The 19040-nt window shown below is 42.6% G+C and overlaps 1 protein-coding gene and 1 long non-coding RNA gene across 8 annotated transcripts in view; one reads left to right on the top strand and one right to left on the bottom strand.

The window, feature by feature from the left end:
• The window catches only part of tp53bp2a (tumor protein p53 binding protein, 2a), a 28594-nt gene extending 13378 nt beyond the window's left edge, over window positions 1–15216 (top strand). For 4 of the 7 annotated variants that reach the window (XM_035606071.2, XM_035606072.2, XM_035606065.2 and 1 more), the window contains 17 exons: window positions 535–605; window positions 1210–1311; window positions 2342–2516; window positions 2718–2899; window positions 2985–3149; window positions 3402–3440; window positions 4983–5030; window positions 5885–6068; window positions 8685–8771; window positions 8972–9099; window positions 9213–9618; window positions 10883–11739; window positions 12567–12704; window positions 12862–12995; window positions 13233–13399; window positions 13666–13865; window positions 13978–15216. In XM_035606071.2, coding sequence (XP_035461964.1) covers window positions 535–605; window positions 1210–1311; window positions 2342–2516; window positions 2718–2899; window positions 2985–3149; window positions 3402–3440; window positions 4983–5030; window positions 5885–6068; window positions 8685–8771; window positions 8972–9099; window positions 9213–9618; window positions 10883–11739; window positions 12567–12704; window positions 12862–12995; window positions 13233–13399; window positions 13666–13865; window positions 13978–14019 — 3125 coding nt within the window. In that variant the 3' untranslated portion in view covers window positions 14020–15216. The remainder of the gene's footprint in view (window positions 1–534; window positions 606–1209; window positions 1312–2341; window positions 2517–2717; window positions 2900–2984; window positions 3150–3401; window positions 3441–4982; window positions 5031–5884; window positions 6069–8684; window positions 8772–8971; window positions 9100–9212; window positions 9619–10882; window positions 11740–12566; window positions 12705–12861; window positions 12996–13232; window positions 13400–13665; window positions 13866–13977) is intronic. The other 3 variants (XM_035606066.2, XM_035606069.2, XM_035606070.2) reach the window with 3 other exon arrangements.
• On the bottom strand, window positions 1265–4815 carry LOC118283753. The gene is made up of 3 exons (XR_004784663.2): window positions 4677–4815; window positions 3901–4002; window positions 1265–1389 (listed from the first exon to the last, which is right to left on the bottom strand). It is a non-coding gene; the product is annotated as an uncharacterized LOC118283753 (long non-coding RNA).
• Window positions 15217–19040: the final 3824 nt, after the last annotated feature.

Raw genomic sequence — 19040 nt, 5'->3', positions numbered from 1 at the left:
TGTATGTCAAGGGTCGTCTAAAACTGTTATGCAAGCTAAGGGGCTTTGGTCTTTAGCCAAGGCTTTAAAGACGGGATCTGGATTGTCAGACGCCCCCCCCCCCCCCCGCCCCCCTCCCCCCGGCTGTCAAATGCCAGCATAATGGTTGGATATAAGCGCATTCATGTACACAGACAAGCACATACACAAAAATATGGGACCCACTCACAGATGGTTATGTATGAGGTTAAATCCTGAGATTACTGCGAGTCACCGAGAGCACTGATCCCAGTTGTTTCCCAGAGGAGATGAGATCTACGCCCTCCTCCGCTGTCCAGAGAAAGCCGTACACCTGAGTGTGCGCGCTTGTTTGTCAGAGACAGTAACTGGGCCAAAAAAAAGGCAAGAGGAAGTTCCAGTCATTTTTCACAGCTGTCCGTAAAGGCCAGCAGTTAGCTCACTTTGCTGTTTCTCGCTCTGCGGCAGTCACCTTTGATGAAGCCCTGCAATAGAGGGTGACGTCTGATAGTCTCTCCTCTTGTGTTGGTTTCTCAGGGGGCTCAAGAGGCTCAGATCCAAAGAGAAATGGAGTGAGGGGTCCCCAAGACAGGAGGATGGAGAATGGGGTAAGTTTCTCAATCTGGTTTTTAGACCATTTGAAATTCCTTCCACTGCATTTGTTTTTCAGAAGAAAAAAATGTCTTTCATGGTGTTTCTTTGATGCAAGAGGAAAGTTCCCTTTTTTTAATTTGGAAGAAAAAACTTAATAACTACAGTTACAGTTAAAGCTGCCAAGGTTCATTGGAGGTTGAAGATGTTTTTAAGGCATTTTCATTTTGTACTTCGTTACAACTGTGTGCGTCACATATTTTAATACAAACTGCGGCAGATTAAATTATTACTTGGACACAGAACAAAATGTCAACATGATGATTTGCCAAAGAGTTCTAATTAATTTGATTCCAAAACGCATTGTGACTAATAAATACTAATTAGAAATTCATCTGTTCATGATAACAAGGACATAAGATAATTATAAAGTTGATAATGTCACCCTTACTTGACCTTAAGTCAAAAAACTTGGATGAAAAACATTTTTTTTTACACTTGTAGCCTTGTGCTAGACCTGGATTCCATGTGACTATACTTCCCTCAGCATGTGTAACAAAAACAAAAAATGAATAAGTTTCTATGTGTACATGCACTGACGCCCTTTTCCCCCCCGTCCAGGTGGCGACACCCCGGATGGACATGACACTGGCCGAGCTCCAAGAGATGGCTACCAGACAGCAGCAGCAGATAGAAGCTCAACAACAGCTCCTCTCATCCAAGGTGCATAAAGGGGAAGTGCAAGATGAAAGCGGAGACAGGGACTGGTAGAGCGATGGGTGGATATGGGGGGCGCAGGGCCTAAGTGGAGGAGATGAAAGTAAAAGGCGAGACCACACGGTGAAGCAAGATTAAAGAGGAGGTTATCGGGAGAAAGGCAGGGAAATGGTAAACATAACACAGCTACTAAAACAAGTGTAGTGCACTCCTGGAAATGAAGAAAATAAAGGGGATTGGGAGATTGTGACTGACAGGTGAGATGAGTTGTGGATGGCCACGGATGAAGTGTTTAGAACTCAAGGCCTGCCTCTCACAGCGCCAGACTCATCTGGAATTTGAAGATCTCTTTTTCTCAGGCCTGGAGCTTGTTTTTCCTCAGATTTCTCAGAACTTTCTGTTGAAAGCACGAAAGACACTTGACAGAAAACAGGTGCTCCATAAATAAAAACTCGGCCGACCATTTTTCCATCTATGTACAGTATTTTTCAGTTGCTGCTAAGACACCTTGAAATATTTCCACTCTGCTGATCCAGGCGTATGCACCATATAAAGACGACAAAAGAACATTACTACTATTGTCTTTTTTTTGTTTTTTTTGTTTCCCTCCTTAAATTTGCCCTTCAGGCTGCAACCCGCCTCCTTGAACCACTTAAGCATTCAGATCTAAGTACTGTGCATGCCTGAGGATAGTGTAACAAGTCAGGGAATGTAGGCTCCACCAGTCATCTTCCGGCGCACACAAGTCAAGTAAACAAACTGGCATTGCCATTGGCACACAGGCCCTGAATAGTTCCAGATAGACGTCTTCGGGTCACTGTCACTGTGCCAGAGTTCTGCACTCACACAGAATTTATTTTGAAAGTTTGACGCTTTTAAGCTCCACAACGGCTCTCCAGTATCTTGCCTGAGGACATTGGTAGCTTTGGAAAGCATATTCGGCTGCGCGTATACTCACTAACTTAAAGAAACGGGGCGGCGATGGTTTAATCATGTGTCTGACCTTTGCCCCGTGCTTCCTCTGTTTTGTCCACAGGAGCAGCGGCTGCGCTACCTGAAGCAGCAGGAGCAGCGTCAGCAGCAGCAGGCCTCTGAGCAGGAGAAACTGCAGCGCCTCCGAGAGAACATCGAGAACCAGGAAACTCGGCTCAAGAAGGTCCGGGCCCTCAAGGGCCAGGTGGAGCAGAAGCGCCTCAGCAACGGCAAACTGGGTGAGCTTGTGAAGTCACGAGTGGATACTTGCTCAGTATATTTTATGACCGGGAAGCAGATTTCTAAGACTTCTTGTCTTCATTATTTGCTGAATTTCTCTTTCTTCTTCTTTTTTTTTCACCTGCTTGCCTCCGTTATCTTCACGCACCTTCTTGCTGCCTGTGGTTTCCCCCCTCTCCGTGCCCCTTCCTCCACTCCAGTTGAGGAGATAGACCAGATGAACAACCTGTTTCAGCAGAAGCAGCGAGAACTGGTGATGGCAGCGTCCAAGGTCGAGGAGCTCAGCCGACAGCTGGACACGCTCAAAAACGGCAAAATGGACAACTTCCATGACAACCAGAGCTCTGTGGCCGAGCTCGACCGCCTCTACAAGGAGCTACAAGTGGGCACAGTTTAAAAACTTCTAAAGTTATCCAAAGACGATATTTATTCGATCACACTTAATGAACTGTCTGTTCTCTTTGTAGCTGAGGAACAAGCTCAACCAGGATCAAAACTCTAAGCTGCATCATCAGAGAGAGAGCCTGAACAAGCGCAACATGGAGGTGGCCGCAATGGACAAACGGATCAGTGAGCTCCGAGATCGTCTGTGGAAGAAGAAGGCAGCACTGCAGCAAAAGGAGAACTTGCCTGTGAGTATTATAAAGATATCACAGCAACATTAACATAGCCTGATACAAAATACCCCCCACGTATTATCGTTAATATTCTGTGAAAAGTGTTTTTTTGACCTTGACTTAATTGTTAGTGTGACTTTCTCATAATTTGTCAGGACAGTGATATTCATATCTGTTAATGAGTGGTGGAGATGGTTTTGATCAGAGCTCCACCTAGTGGCCTTATGATTAAGGGCTGTTTTGTGTCTTTCTTTTTACCTCCGGAAGCCTCAGATGCCCCGGCATTCAGAGCTCACCAATGCCAACGTAAGGGTCCTCAAACTTGTTCTCTTCTTTGTGGGGAAACTCTAGCGACCTCTTCATTTTTCAAGGAGTCGACTCCTATCCGTCTTTTTTTACACTCTTTGATCCCTCTGTGTGCGATCGCTGGTGGGGATTGATTTTTGTTATGATCATGTCACACGTTTTTTTCTTTTTTTTCTTTTTTTACACACTGCCATTTCTTCACTTAGCTGCGTCTTCAGTTCCATTTGGCATAAACAACTCCTGATGAGTGAGGAGCAATGAATGCATGCTGACAGGCAAGGAAGTCAGGGGAGATGCTATCTCTCCTGGCTGCACTCATGATAGGAACAGGAAAAGGCAAGGTACCAGTTGAGCGAAGGATAACACTTAGTTTTTTCGAAGCACATTTTACAATAAAATACATGATAGGATTTTAACAGTCTCTAGAAGCGGGGCTGAATAATCTAGTCTTTGCACTCACCCTAATGGATGTTTAGAGTTTGGCCCAGAGGTCTCCGTCTGGTGTCTTCCTGCTCCTCTCTCCCCTTTCCAGGAGTTGTTTTGAACCCAGGTTGCCATGGGACTGTAAATAAAAGTCCACAGATGCGTCTACGAAAAAGACTGTGAGGCAGAAAAATGAACATGTTCACTGCTTGTACGGGGAGAGCCAGGACGTCAGGGTGGCCAAACAGAAAACATAACTCATCCTGATGGGAAAAATGGATGATTTTATGATTTTTATGTTTTCACCTTTTAAATTTACACGTCAAGTACTTTTTACTCCGTCTTCAATTAAGCTCTCTAATCAAACCTGATTGTTCAGGAAATCGGGTTGATTTCCCTATCTGAGACAATTAAGGTGTTGCATTGGCCTTCAACATTAACTTTCTTTCTTTCAACCAAATTAACATTCAACCGATTAACCGCCAAGATCGTTTTTATCATCATCTGATGATGATTTTCAACTTTTTAATACAAAGTACAAAGCTGTTTGTGTTTAGAGATGTTTTTTCCTGTTATAAATAGAAAAAAAACATCTAAAAAATAAAGTTAGATCATAATTTCATAAATGTTATAATGGAGATTTAAGATTTAAGGCTATTTGCACCCTAATCCAAGTCTATAAAAGAAGATTTACTTCTTTTTTGATGCTCCCTTGACACATAATAAAGTAGGTACAGAACAGAGAAGGTAAACAAGCGTGCGTGTGTTTTAGAGATGAAGGCCTGAATGGGCCCTGGTGAGGAAGTGATTTACCCAGAACCCTGCCTGGAATCATAATGAGTGGGCCTTTTTCACATCAGCACAAAGACACACTCCATCCAAGCTGCTCTCTCTCCTCCAACCAAACGGGCAAGCATCTGGTTGACATCACCCAACAGGCACTTATAACCATTAGGAGAGGTCCTGCGAGAGCCGCCAGATTAGAGTCACCTCGAACTGTCTTAGTCCCATTTTTCAGGAAACACTTTGAAAAAAGGCTGATATTCGTTGGTATAAAAAAAAGGGGATTATTTGGTATTTTGAACTGCTGTTGCATGTGTTTTCTTTTGTTTTCTCAAGAATGGCTACCCTGGTAAAGAGAGGGCTTCAAAAGACACTCATCCTCAGGTAAATAAACTAGTATTGGAGCTGAACATACGTGTCTCTTTTCTCTCTGATCCGATCTCTTGAGAATGACTGCAGATTCCATCAATTCTGCTTTGTATTTTTTCTTTCGACCCTTGATGGTCAAAATGAGCCTTTGTTCATCCTGTTATGATGGTGACAGCTTGTCATAATGTCATGAAGTGTCAGATCATTTTTTTCCTAGAGGTTAAGTCACATTTTGAATGATACTTAAGTACTTAACCAAAGTTTCATTTGAAAGTTAATGAGTCTGATGGCTGGCAATCATTTTATTCTGTAATATGTTTCATCTTAGAAAGTCTTTTAACATTAAGATTTATTTAATCAAGCCTCAAATTAAGCTGCAACTGTTTACTCAGTAACTGTAACCCCCGTGTTTTCTTATATAATATAGCTCTACAGTAATAACTAAAAAGAATGATTTCCAATAAACCCTAAATAAAAATGGAAGAATTTTAAAGGCAGGGCTCAGAGGATAAGGAATTCTGTCTGTCAATACAATATTTTGGTTCAGAGTTAAATATCCCAGTCACTGCGAATCCTAGTTACTTTGATGCTCTGACTTTTCGTCATCATCAAGTCCTACCATGACAGTACACCTCAAAAAATCTCACTGTAACGACAGTTCTACTAGAACCACCAACAGGTCAGAAGAATGAAGTAGAATCTTTAAAAAGTAAAAAAAAATAAATAAATCAAAGTGGCCACTTTCTGGTGTCGTCGTTTTTGTGTCATTACCAAAACATTAAGTACAGTTTTGGTTACCATTTTGCCATCTATATATTTGTCTCGTTCTCACAGTGTCCTCTTTTTTTTCTCCTCTTTTCACTGTGCAGCAGCCCTCTGATGGCCAAGCCGGACAGCAGACAGGTCCGTCTCGTGTGGCTGCGGTTGGCCCATACATCCAGTCGTCCACCATGCCCCGGGGCCCAGTGAGACATGACCTGCTCGTGAAACCAGCCTACCCTGACGGCACTGCCACCCTGCCAGCCCATGACCCACAGAGCAAGGCCGGCGCAGGTGATTAACTAGAGACAACACACTGTCTGGGGCCGACATGGCAGCAGACCTTAACTTTGTTTCTTCTGTCATTTTATATATATATATATATATATATATATATATATATATATATATATATATATATATATATATATATATATATATATATATATATATATAAGTTTGCTACATTTGGCATATGCTGAATTTGTAGCTTCCCAGTCGGCTGAGTTGAAACACGCTTAAACTTTCAGATTGCAAATAAAGGTGCTACATATCAATTTTTGCTGTTGCCACATTGCCAGCATTAGCATTAACAGCTAAATAACTACCCATATAGCAAAAACAGCATCAAATTCAGTTCAGATCAGTTGCCATGAAGGTGCTGCTCAGAGGGCGTGTTATAACATATTATCTTGAAAATGCAATGATGGACGAAGCTTTTGGCAGGTGACCATCACCAACACCCACTCCCAGCAAGAAACCATGTTTGTCGGCAAAAGAGTATTCAACCACTAGAAATACTTTTGGCCCCTGTTTCTTTGTGTGTGTCATCATGGAGCTAGATGTGTTTTTATTTTATTTATTTTACTGAAATCCTGCCTCCAGCAGGAGCAGAGGAGTCTGGGACACCTGCTGCCTGTGATGTCACTCTGAGCTCAGAAGGTAGCTAGTTACCTCCTGGATGGCGTGTTGTGACTTAGTATTGCCCATTCTTCTTCTTTTTTTACACACTCCTGACATTAGCTGAACTTTTGATGTGTTTTGCAGTGAGTTTTTTTTGTGTCAAAGCCTATATTGCATCTGTGTGGTGTCCATTTGTGCCATTCTTGATTTATTTATTTAAACACAGGCTAATTTGCAGGTGTTTCAGTTACTGTAATAACCAGACTTTAAAGACATATGAAAGTAGCCTTGTCCCTTCTCAGCTGTCAGCATTCAGTTGGGGTCTTTGCTGGCTGGCTCATATTCGTACTCTTTTGCCTTGTAATCAAAACATTTCAGTGGTGTCATTGGGTATTTTTTCCCAAGGTCGCTTCAGACTCTAACTGAACTAATCCCCATTTAAAAAAACTTGATGTCTGAAAACGATTTGGAACCAAAACGTACCTTCTCAGAACAACTTCTTTGCACGACAATATAAAGACCAAATGACGACGCAAGCTGTTGTTGCACCAGCAGCACTGTCTCCCCACAGACAGCAGAGGCATGGGTGCAGTGTAATGGAGTGGAAGAAGGTCAGGACAAACCAGTGATGGAGCAGAGTAACATATCCCGTTTAAGGATTCTCCTTCTGCCATCCTTTTTATGCTGCAATTCTTTCTCACACTCGTCATCGCTGACTAACTCCCTCCGCCCCGCAATCAGCCCCCCAGTGAATAGTCGGCCATCAGTGCACTTCATGTTATTAAAAATGAATGATCCAACACCAAATGAGGCATTACCAAAAAAAAAAAACAGCAGAAGGGATTCACCTCCCTTGTTCCCCGTCTCATCTCCTCTTGAGTTTTCCTATTTAAAGCAATCCCACATACAGGAAGTAACACTTCAACATTTTTTTTTCCCAGTTTGTCATGATGTTGCAAACAATTATTTCTGCATGCCGAGTTGATGTGCAGTATGGAGAGATGAGGGGATGGGCGAGGGATGTTGAGGAATCTGCTCTCAGCGCACACCCATTCCTAGTTCCTCTAGAGCAGGAACATTGTGCGTGGTATGAGGCAGGCTCTTGAGGGTTGTGCTGGTCTCTGCGTGGCCCCTCAGTGGGGGGCCCTGATTGGGTCCACCCAACAGCAGGTCTAGAGCAAAGGGAGATCTTGAGCTCTAAGGCTGTTTTTTTTTTTTGTCCTTCAAATACATCTTCCTCAGAAGCCATGTTCTTGCTTAAACCTCTGAAAGAGCTGCGGGCTAAGAGAAAAGGTACACACTTGTGTTTGTGTGTCTATGTGCGTGTGTGTGTGCACTTCTCAGCGGCTCTGTTTTCATCTGTGTTTTTCGTGAGTTATCCTTGCTGAAAAGGATCAATAGATGAGATGTTTTTTCCTAATTTCTTTGCTAGATCTTTTGGTCCTTTTTGCTTGTTTTGTTGATGCATTTGTTGAGATTTCTCCCCAGCTCTTTTTCCGCTGCTCTAAATGGGTCAGTTGGAACAAACGCATAACCTTCAGTTGAACTGACATTCTGCGTGGATTCTGACCAACTCAATCAGGTCTCATTTGCAAACTGTGCGCTGGAAATCATCATCATGTTTTTAACCATCTCTGATGTGATGCTAATCCTGCTACTTGTTAAGAAGCCTCATGCTTTCGTGGCTCATCTGACTGTGGATGTCTGCGGACATGCATTGCCAAGGGCTGGGTCTTAGTCAGCCATCCGAAAAAAACTAATGATGAGTAAAGGAGGAGGCAAAATCCTGCAAAATCTACAGCTCTTGAAAAAAAAAATCCAGGATTTTTTTTGCTTTGTGTGACTCTGCAAAGCACAACTCACATCTGTGTGTTTATCTGGATTGATAATGAAGTGGGATTTCCACTATGTGTATTGGTGCTTTGTGTCTTTATGTCTACGTAAAATCCTACATGCCAACATTTAAAGCCTCCTTCGCCACTCCCTCCTCTCCTGCGGGTCCCACAGGTCCAGAATCCAACACCAACGGCCATGGTCCTTCTTCGACTCTGCCCCGAATGTCTTCTCACTCCAACAGCTCTTACACAGAACAGGGTAAGAGGCGTACGCTGCATGCACGCAGAGTATCTTCTCCACAGAAACTGCAATGTAATACTTTCCATTAGCTGTGAAAAGCAGTTACAGTTGATAAGGCAGAACAAGAGCTTCCAAAGGGGCTTTTGATCTGTCTTTTTATAGAACATACATTGCTTAACATGAGCCAAAACTGATTTCTGCCTCTACATGGTGTCTAGGGATAGATGAGACAGAACTGAAGAGGGACAGGAAAGTGCGTCCATTTTCCATGTTCGAGCCGACGGAAGCTCCCGTCACCTCCCTCCGCAAAAACCAGAGCAGTGATGACCTGGTCCGGGATGCTCAGGTGAGAGGGAACAAAAACACACGTACATCCTCATAGGGATAAAACCCCAGTCAGATTTGTTTATTACCGAAAGAGTACACTCCGTCATATAATTTGTTCTCTCATCTCTCCAGTCGGCTCCCAAGGCTCCGGTCAAGGTGCCTCCTCCTGTGCCCACCAAACCGAAAGGCCCCGGGGTCGTGCCCTACGGCAAACCAGGCCTCAACACAGGAACTTTCCCCAAGGCCAAGCCCCATGGCCAGCAGCCCCCGGCTGCCCAGAACCACGGGCCTCTGACGCCCTCACAGAGCCAGACACTGCCCCTGCCCGCCAAGCAGGATGCTCCACCTGCAGCCACGGTGCGGCCCTTCACCCCGGAGCTGCCCTCCTCCAAAGACGCCAGCATGAGTAAACCCCAGACCTTAGCAGGCAGCTCCATATACTCCATGTACACACAGCAACCTGGCCAAGGCAAGCCCTTCGTGTCTGGTTCACAGGGAACTCTAAACAGGGTCCAGAGCCGCAACGGATTTATCAGTGGTAAGAATATCCAGTTTTAAAACCTAGTGTGAGCTCTGAGCACTGTTAATTTTCTGTGACCCAGATAAATGTATTAATTCCCCATTGGGCTTTTGGATAACAGACTCTTAGACTTTTATGAGTCTGTCCTTTTTCTTTGTACATTGTGTGTAACCTCACTGCTTAATCTGACCAAGGAAACAATATTATGTCAAACCTTAAGGTGAGATTCAAGTAATGAACGGGGGTAAGAGAAAGTAGTCTCTTTGTGACTCAACACACATTGAAGGTGAGGTAGATCCGCCCCTGCTGCCTATTCTTTACCATATTATTCACACAGAAATTTTCACACGCCACTGACCAGCAGAGCAGCTAGAGAGGCGAGACCATCTGTTATATCTTACAGAGAATCACAGGCAACCGTACAGTACCTGCTGCTTCTGACTAGAATACTGTATTCTGTTACTGCTAATGCATCCAAGTAGAAAAACAACAACAACAAAAACCCACCATACCTGCTTAGATGTAACATGTATATTGACCAGGGATTCATAAAATATTTTTGTTAAAATGTATGTAATATAACTATAAAAAATACAAAAATGTACCTTTCTGATTTCAGCATGGCATTGTCATTTAAAAAAAAAAAAAAATTATCTTTAGTTGACGTCAGTAATTCTTGAACAATGATCCTGGTTTTGGGCCAGTAATGTATATTAATATGTTATATAGAAACAGGTTTAGAAACTAGGTTAAAGAGGAATGTATCACTTTCCGGAAATAATAAAATACTGCTCGTTCCATATGGCTGATCATATGTGATACATCCTTTAGGCTCATTCTCTAACAAAAGTTTTTTTAGTATCTTAGTTTTCTTTATCTGATTTATGCCTGACATGATAAAGTCCAAAATTATAGTATTTCACAATTCATTTGCATGATAATTCTCATTTGTTATCGCAGGTCACATGCAGCAACAATGTGTCTCCACCCTGTTATTAAACGCTGCTTTGTGTTTTTTCAGTCATAATTAGTTTTCCTAATCCATGTCACTACACTTAGTACACTAACAAGCTACAAATGAAAGACAGCTGGGAGAGGAGCGGTGACATTAGGCAAAGTAGTTTATAGAATAAGTGATGGAGAATAAGAGGCCAGTCATTAGCTTATTAATTTGGTAGTGATACAATCCGTGACATACCCTTCACATGTGACATGTAACACAACATCATATCTCTGTAGAACTTCAATTTTGACTCTTGTTTGCTATCTTTTTTTCTCGTAGTGTACGGTAAACCAGTGTTCGCCAGTGGAGGCTCCCCACATCCGGAAAACCCTTACCTGGACAGCCGCTCCCCTGGGCCAGAGTTTGAGGTCGACCACAGTGGACCAAACAGTGTGGGTCCGAGCTCGTCTGATGGCCCCCAACCAGAAACGGAGCGCATCCCCCGGCCCCTCAGCCCCACCAAGCTGCTTCCCTTCATTTCCAACCCCTACAGACATCAGAGTGAGAGCGACCTGGAAGCCCTGAGGAAGAAGCTCTACAACGCCCCGCGGCCCCTGAAGAAGCGCAGCTCTATCACCGAACCAGAGGGTCCTGCAGGGCCCAATATTCAGAAACTCCTCTATCAGAAGACAACGCTGGCAGCTATGGAGACCACTTTGACCACACCAACCACTCCCACCTTCACAGGTGAAGCAGAGCCGGCGGCAGAGGGATCTGCAGGACCACATTTTCCAGGCGCTTTGAGCGGTCCCGAGAACCACCCGTCAGAGACGGGAGCGGCTCCGGGGGGAGGACAGACCCTATCTCACATCCCGGGTGCTAACATCTCCGTTCCCCTCCCTGCTGAACAAACCAAAAAACCGTCCGCTATCCTAGAGAGGGAAGACATTATACCCCCTCCTCCCCCATCCCATCCGGCCCCCAGGCCAGATGATGCGCTTTTCCCACCACCACCCCCTGCTGGCTTGGACGACACAATCCCCAACCTGCCTCCTCCACCTCCAGAAGGCTTCCTGGAGGAGTTCCCTCCCTACCCACCACCCCCATACCCCAGCGGAGCAGAGCAGGAGAGCTTGGGAGAGGACATCTTCAACATGAAGGCACCGGAGGTCACGGGCCAGGTCACTCTGCCACCGGTATGAATCACCCGCACAAACTACTCCACACTTCTGTATAGATTAAGCTTGTTTGCTTTTACGATACGTGTGCTCTTTAAACCTTTCACGTGTTTGTGAGGGTTCAGGTCATGAGTTACAGTCAGTGCACAGTTCTGCCTCTCAACAGCAGTGACCTGATCTGGTGTTATATAATTAAATGATCCTCATCAAGTACTGCTATTGTTTCTGCAGAAAATGGGCCTCACTCTGCTTACACTAAGCGGATACCCACCCTACTTTCTCTTTGCATTTACTTACTTGCATTTACTAAATGCCAGTTTAGTAAAATATATTTTCTTGTTTTTAAGCTTTTTGTTTGGTGAGGTGGAAGGTTTTACCTCCCAAAAGAACAAACCAATTAGATTTCAGAGGGAGAAGGGAAAGAAGGGGGCGGGTGGGTGTTGAGGTAGGTCGGTACTGTAATTTCTTCATCGACCCCAGAGTGGAAATTGTGGTGTTGCAGCAGGTTGTTTTTTTTTGTGGACCCTGTTTATATTGTTCCCCCTTCACTGCAGTGTCATTGTTCCTAATCAGGTTGCATAATCATAGTTTTAGAGAACTTGTGTCTTGCAGCTTGTGCTGCTAAAGTGGATTAGCTTTGCGCTGAGCGCTGGGGAAAAACAAGCCCCCTCAGCTCTCAGTCCATATTGAACATAGCAGAGAGTAGACGCTTCCCACCTCAGCGGGACAGACTTCAGGAGATGAGACTAGAGCAGTCTTGCTCACTTAGATTCACATCTTTCTTTTCGCTGCAATGGCCGTTTAAGATCATTGCTGACGATTGATGTGTATGCCCGTGTGTCTAGGGAAAGAGGACCAATTTGCGCAAACTTGGCTCTGAACGCATCGATCACAGCATGAGAGTGAAGTTCAACCCGCTGGCTCTGCTGCTGGACTCTTCTCTGGAGGGAGAGTTTGACCTGGTCCAGAGAATCATCTATGAGGTGAGAAATGTGGTTTCTTTGGCATCTGTGTCTGCTGTGTTAGAAAGCTACTGAAACATACTATTTACATTATTTAAAGTAGTCGTTACACTTCAGTATTTGCTGATACTAAAGTAGTGCTTTTATTAAGGCTACCTTGTAATTTTTTCAATCTCAGGTGGAGGATCCAAGTCTGCCCAACGATGAAGGCATCACAGCTCTACACAACGCCGTTTGCGCCGGACACACAGAGATCGTCAAGTTCCTGGTTCAGTTCGGTGTCAATGTCAATGCTGCCGACAGTGATGGCTGGTAAGTTGCAGACATGGTTGATGATGTATTATTGGATATGACGCTCAGAGCCAAGTCTGAATTGGAATTATTAATCTGCAGGTCAGATGATTTTTCAACTGAACATTATCCTGCAGTATGAGCAAGTTTGTGTTTGACTTCACTCTGATTGTATCACCAACATCTGTCAGCTGCTAGCGGTTTCCTTCATATTTGTAATATCTTTTCTTTTGCTCTGTCCCCCCCACCCCCTCTTAGGACACCTCTTCACTGTGCTGCATCCTGCAATAATGTGCAAGTGTGCAAGTTCCTGGTGGAGTCTGGTGCTGCAGTGTTCGCGATGACTTACAGCGACATGCAGACGGCTGCTGATAAATGTGAAGAAATGGAGGAGGGCTACACCCAGTGCTCTCAGTTCCTCTATGGTCAGTAAGAGCGGTTTTATCACAGTGCAAACAGCTCCTGCGTTAGTTGTTACATTGATCAACTGCTTATGTGGATTTGGCACAGTTATTCCCATACAAGTTTGATTGTTTTGTTGTTCTTTTAAATAATTAGCTTGCAGATAAAGTAAAAGACTAAAATAGTTATAATTATATTATTTTTTTCTTGACCAATATGACCCAGACAAATGTTATCACTATGAGCATTTTCTACCTTTTGTAATATTTATTTTTTCATCTACACTCAGGTGTGCAAGAGAAGATGGGCATCATGAACAGGGGTGTGGTGTATGGTCTGTGGGACTACGGGGGCGAGAGCCCCGATGAGCTGTTGTTCAGCGAGGGAGACTGCATGACCATCGTCCGCAGAGAAGACGAGGACGAGATCGAATGGTGGTGGGCGCGCATGGGCGACACTGAGGGTTACATTCCCCGCAATCTCCTAGGGGTGAGTCATAAAGTCAGAGAAGTTATATTAATAATAATAATTGTGTTTATTTAATGCAGCAGCGTTTATCTAAAATTGCAATGTTGACATGCCTTTATGTTGTCCCTCACAGCTCTATCCCAGAATAAAGCCAAGACAGAGGACCCTGGCTTGAAAAACAAAGAGGCCTGCACATTCCAGTCAGCCAGAACACTCCAAGACACACACACAAACACACACGCACATACGGACACACAGGCACACGCGCGCGCACACACAGGCTTTAACAGACTGGAGAGGAGAAAGACACTGTTGAAATGAAGGACAGACCAAACCATATGAAGGATCAGCTCCGAGCTCTGTCTGGCACTTTTCTGTTTTCCACAACAGAGGGATTCTCTCTTTACTTTTCCATGCCACACTGTCTACTTTGTGCTTAAGACACTAACGGCATTGTTTTCCTTTATTCCACTGTTTTTGTACTTAGTATCTGATCGACTGGTCAGCTACTATTTCTCAAGTGACAGAAATTCAAAAAAATCTGGATGTAAATGGAACGAGCAGTATTTTTTTATTTCCGGAAAGTGATTTTTTTTTTTACACTTTTGAACTGTTCCTTATTTTCTAACATACGTTGCATGAGATGAATGAATGGATGATAATGATGGTGTCGTTTTTGAAAAGGCTGTTACCATGACAATCTTTGGGGGCTTGTTTTTTTTTCCTCGTCATCTATGCTGAGTGACTGTGCCTCTGTATATCTGCACTGGAGATGCAAAGTTTCAGATGTGACCACCACTGTTCTGCCTAAACAAAAGGAAAATGAAAAACAAACAGTGATGAAGCTTTTGAGTGATCTATTGCTGTTCATCCTGTGGTCTGTGGCACACAGACGTCCAGTCTACTCTCCTGCTTTGGCACATAGCAGAGATGCCATAAGATACTGTGTATACACGTATTTCTGTCACATGAACTAGTGAAACGTTACTGTGGTAATGATATTGTTATGAACATGGACTTTGAAACTCATAAGAGGCCCTTTGGCCAAGAAGGAGATGCCATGCAGTATGAATTTTAATATTTCATTACAGCCATTCCATGACAATACAGTAAGGCAAGCCTAATACCCGAGACCTTGACTCATTGTAGTAATCAATAAGAGATGAAGCATTATATTGTAAAGTCACAACATTTTCTAAGTCAAATAATCTCTTAAAAACAAAAATTACATTCCCAAAATTCAATCACTTATCTCTGTCAATGCAGATGTATTTATTTTTGTTTTTATTTTCCTTTAGCCTTTTTGTCATAATTATAACCACAAATGTACTGTAGTCTTTCAAAAATTTACAATAAAATACTTTGTACTAAGCTCATGTAGTCCTCTTGTTGCTAGCCACAAACACTGACTTGTGTCCAATTTTCTCAGTCATTCATTTTAACATCAATATTTGCTGCCCTCTGCTGGACAGAAGGTGAAGCTTTCACCACCCAGGTAAAACGTGTTAAAAATATGTGAATGTTGAATAAATGATGATTCATAAAACTTCATTCAGTTGAGCATGAGAAATATTATTTTTAGCGACATTCTGCAGCACACACTGAGCCGTCCGTTTGTGCACATCTTAAGAATAAATTGCCAAAGTGTTTTAGGCTTAATTGGTTTTAATAAATGAGCCTGAGTCGTTAATGTATGCAGTGTTGAATGGATATATGAAGTTGTGTAGCTAAAATAATTGCGGTGATTCATTCAAATACAGACTAAAGAGAGGAGCTGAGACTCTTCAAACAAATCATTGTATATGATCCATCTTGAAGTCATCCAGCTCCCACGTCTACATTATATTACTGATCTGGTGATATGAATAACACGGGTTCAGCTGCCTACAAGCCAGCACTGAAGAAGAAATGACTGTTCTGGATACAGAACTACCAACCGCCACTTGCATCCATAATTAACATATTAATTATTCAACTTAACAATATTTTTTTCCATCAGTGGTATGTAATTAAAAAAACGTTCATATATACAATATATACACAAATATATGTAAAATATATACGAATTGCAAACAAATATAGAGAATAAGAATGATAAATACAAAGAATTTACATGAAATATTAACATTGGAAATAATGCGGTAGTACAATCCTAAAAGTGGAAATAGTGCATTAGTACAATCCTACTACAGATTACAGGACTGCACATACATGATGGAATAAAGGTGTTGAAGAAAGAAATACACAAACAAGAATTGGTGAAATGCTGCTTCACCGAGAGCCTACAGCCGTGCTAGCAGCTCTGTGAGGCTGTGGGCAATGTTCCCCATGCTGTTTGCTGATTAGCAACAAACACAAAGTACAAATGCTTCCAGTGATCTACAGGAACAAAAGTTGTGAAGACCTTTCAACATAAACCACAAATGTCAACCACATGGTGTCGCCGGAGATAAACGGGACCAGATCACCAAAATCAGTATAGGGTTCATCCTCTGGAGACCATGAACGTCTGAACATACTGTTATGGAGGACTTGTTGCGATACTAGAGGATGGACTGGCAGATCACCATGCATGGGTATGGATATGTTCACCATATTGGTCACCATGTTGCATGAGATTCCTCAAATGACACTATCCCCTTTGTTCACATCTAGATTCTTGTTGTATGAAAACAATTCTTGACCGGGATTTCAATGGACCGGTTTGAAGTCCTGCTGCATGCTGTGTTGTGTGTGTACAGGTCTCTTGCAGATCTCTGTAGCAGAATATCTGGCAGAGTGAAACACTTCACCGACCTGGATTCTTTCTTTCATTGTTGTTATTCATATTACCATTATTATTCTTATCAAGACAATGGGAGAAAAACAAACGAGCAGCATCTTGCGATGTAATTCAGTACATACTGTACCGTATATGAGCTAACCACTCCACCCATGTTTCAGGTATCGCTGTTGCCATCGTAACCGGCGGCAGTGTTGCTGCATCCTCCGTTGGCTCCAGTGAAGTTCCTCTGTTGTGTCCCTTTTGTGAGCTCTGCGGGGTTAATGGAGCTGCATGTTCAAGACACACGCTGCACAATTCCTCCGCTGACTCGCAATAAGGAGTTGCTCAACATCACCACTGCATTCATAATTGATGCATACACATTCGTAATGTTCTGTATTAATGAGAGAATCAGCCATATGTGGGATGGCACAAGCTGCCATTGCCGCTGTCCCTTTATAATCAGAGCCCCCATTGATCTCTGCTGCACACTAGCAGGAGCCCTTTGTGTTTTTATGAGCAGCGTGAAGACCCACAGGGTGCACGAACACAGATATAAATCTGATCTGTGTTTTTACAGTTGCCTTGTACAAAATAATGATTCAAATCCCAATATACAGCCCCGCTGGGCATGTTCTCTTCATTGGGTTTGTGTATCCCTGGGGGATTGGAACTGGGGAGAGTGATGGAGCCAGCTTTCCTCACAGGCACCTTCATTAAGTTCCGAGCTTCTGTGTACAGAACATCCACATTCACTGGGATATGAGATCCGCCTCGCCATGAATCTCACCTAATCCAGAAATGCAAAATGTGATTTTTTTTTCTTTACCCGAGGGTCTGGACAAGAGGAAGGAAGGAGGTGAGAGAAACAGATGAGGAGCTGTAGGTGCAATTTTGTCTGCATGCCTGAACGTGAGTAATGCGAGTCTTCGACGAGCAACCGAGAAGAGTTTCAATGAAGAAAAAGGCTCCAGCAAAAGCTACAGTGACACCTGTAGTTGATGTTGCACACCTGCCATCTTCTGTAAACCTGCATTTAGCATATATCAGTCCATGTTGACCCTTAAACCCGTACTGTATTAATTATTCAACATCATACAATACGTGTTGGAAAATATTATTTTTTAATTTGCTTTTTATTTAAACTCTAATGAGTCCAAATTCTGCAATCTAGCTTTATGATATATGAATCAAAAATGTGATCACAGCTGACGAGTAGTTTGCATATGGTGCCAGACCAAATCTGATCAGATCATAGCCACACGTAGCTCCTGATAAGTTTTTGAATGTTCAACTCTTTTGCTCTTTTCCTCTTTTTGTTTGGTTACATTTTGAGTATTTACAGTAATGTTATCACGAAAAACTTAATGCTGCTATGATCAGTATCCTAATTTGCAAAACTAATCAGATGAAGTCACTCCATATTCCCTCCCCAGCATCAAACAGCAGACAGGAACATGGCATCCAGCTTTGATATTATCATTTACAGCTAGAGATCCAGATACTTTACAGATTGAGGGAAAAAATAAACAACAATAACATTGTGAATATTGGACTCGCATTCACCAGGTGGCCAGGGACAAAATTCTACATAAATGATTGTTTTGGGCCGCACCTGCTATGATGTGGTGAGAAGTCAATCGTTGGCATGACAAGTTATCAGATAATAACATCAGTTGTGTTCACAGCCTGTCTCTGCTGCTGCCTCCACTACACATCACAGTTTCATCATTTCTCTATGAACCAACTGGTCATCTAGAGCTGAGAGGATTAGCTGAATAAGTGATAAGTTGATAAACTGGCAACAAATGTGATGATTGATCATTGCTTAAGTCATTTTTAAGCACAAAAAACCCACCAAAAATCACTGTCAATTAGAATATGTTACATGTGCCTCAGGGAATAATGATGACATTTCTGTGATTGTACAGTCAAACAATCAATGAATTATTAAATTAGATTAAAAAAATTGCCAGATGTACTTAATGTGAAAATAAGGGTTGGTCACAGCCTGACAATTCTCCCATGGTGGAATAGTATTACCTTTGCTAGAGGTTTTTATGTGTTTATACACTTATCAAAAGAGGAGGCAGAAACACAACTTCAACAATATAAGTCTTAAAACTAGATTTTGACACAGGTAGGATGAGGGCACAGTTGATGTTCTACTTCAGTTGTGTCAATCTCCAACAAATTTGCTATTAAGCAAAATACTGCACTGTACTGTGGTAAATATTCAAACATTTTAATTTGAATGTTTCTTTAACACACACACACACACACACACGCACGTAATGTTTTCAATACAACAAACTAATGATAAATATGAATGGTAAATGTTTAGCACTTTGAGCTTGCTTTTAGAAATGGAAAGTGCTCTATGAATGAAATTTATAATTATTATAATTATAATTATTATTATTCAAAAAGAT

This window comes from Scophthalmus maximus, chromosome 10, assembly GCF_022379125.1.
Source record: "Scophthalmus maximus strain ysfricsl-2021 chromosome 10, ASM2237912v1, whole genome shotgun sequence".
NCBI classification, from domain to species: domain Eukaryota; kingdom Metazoa; phylum Chordata; class Actinopteri; order Pleuronectiformes; family Scophthalmidae; genus Scophthalmus; species Scophthalmus maximus.
Note: the sequence above shows the minus strand (reverse complement) of the source record. Positions and strands in the feature narration are given on the sequence as shown.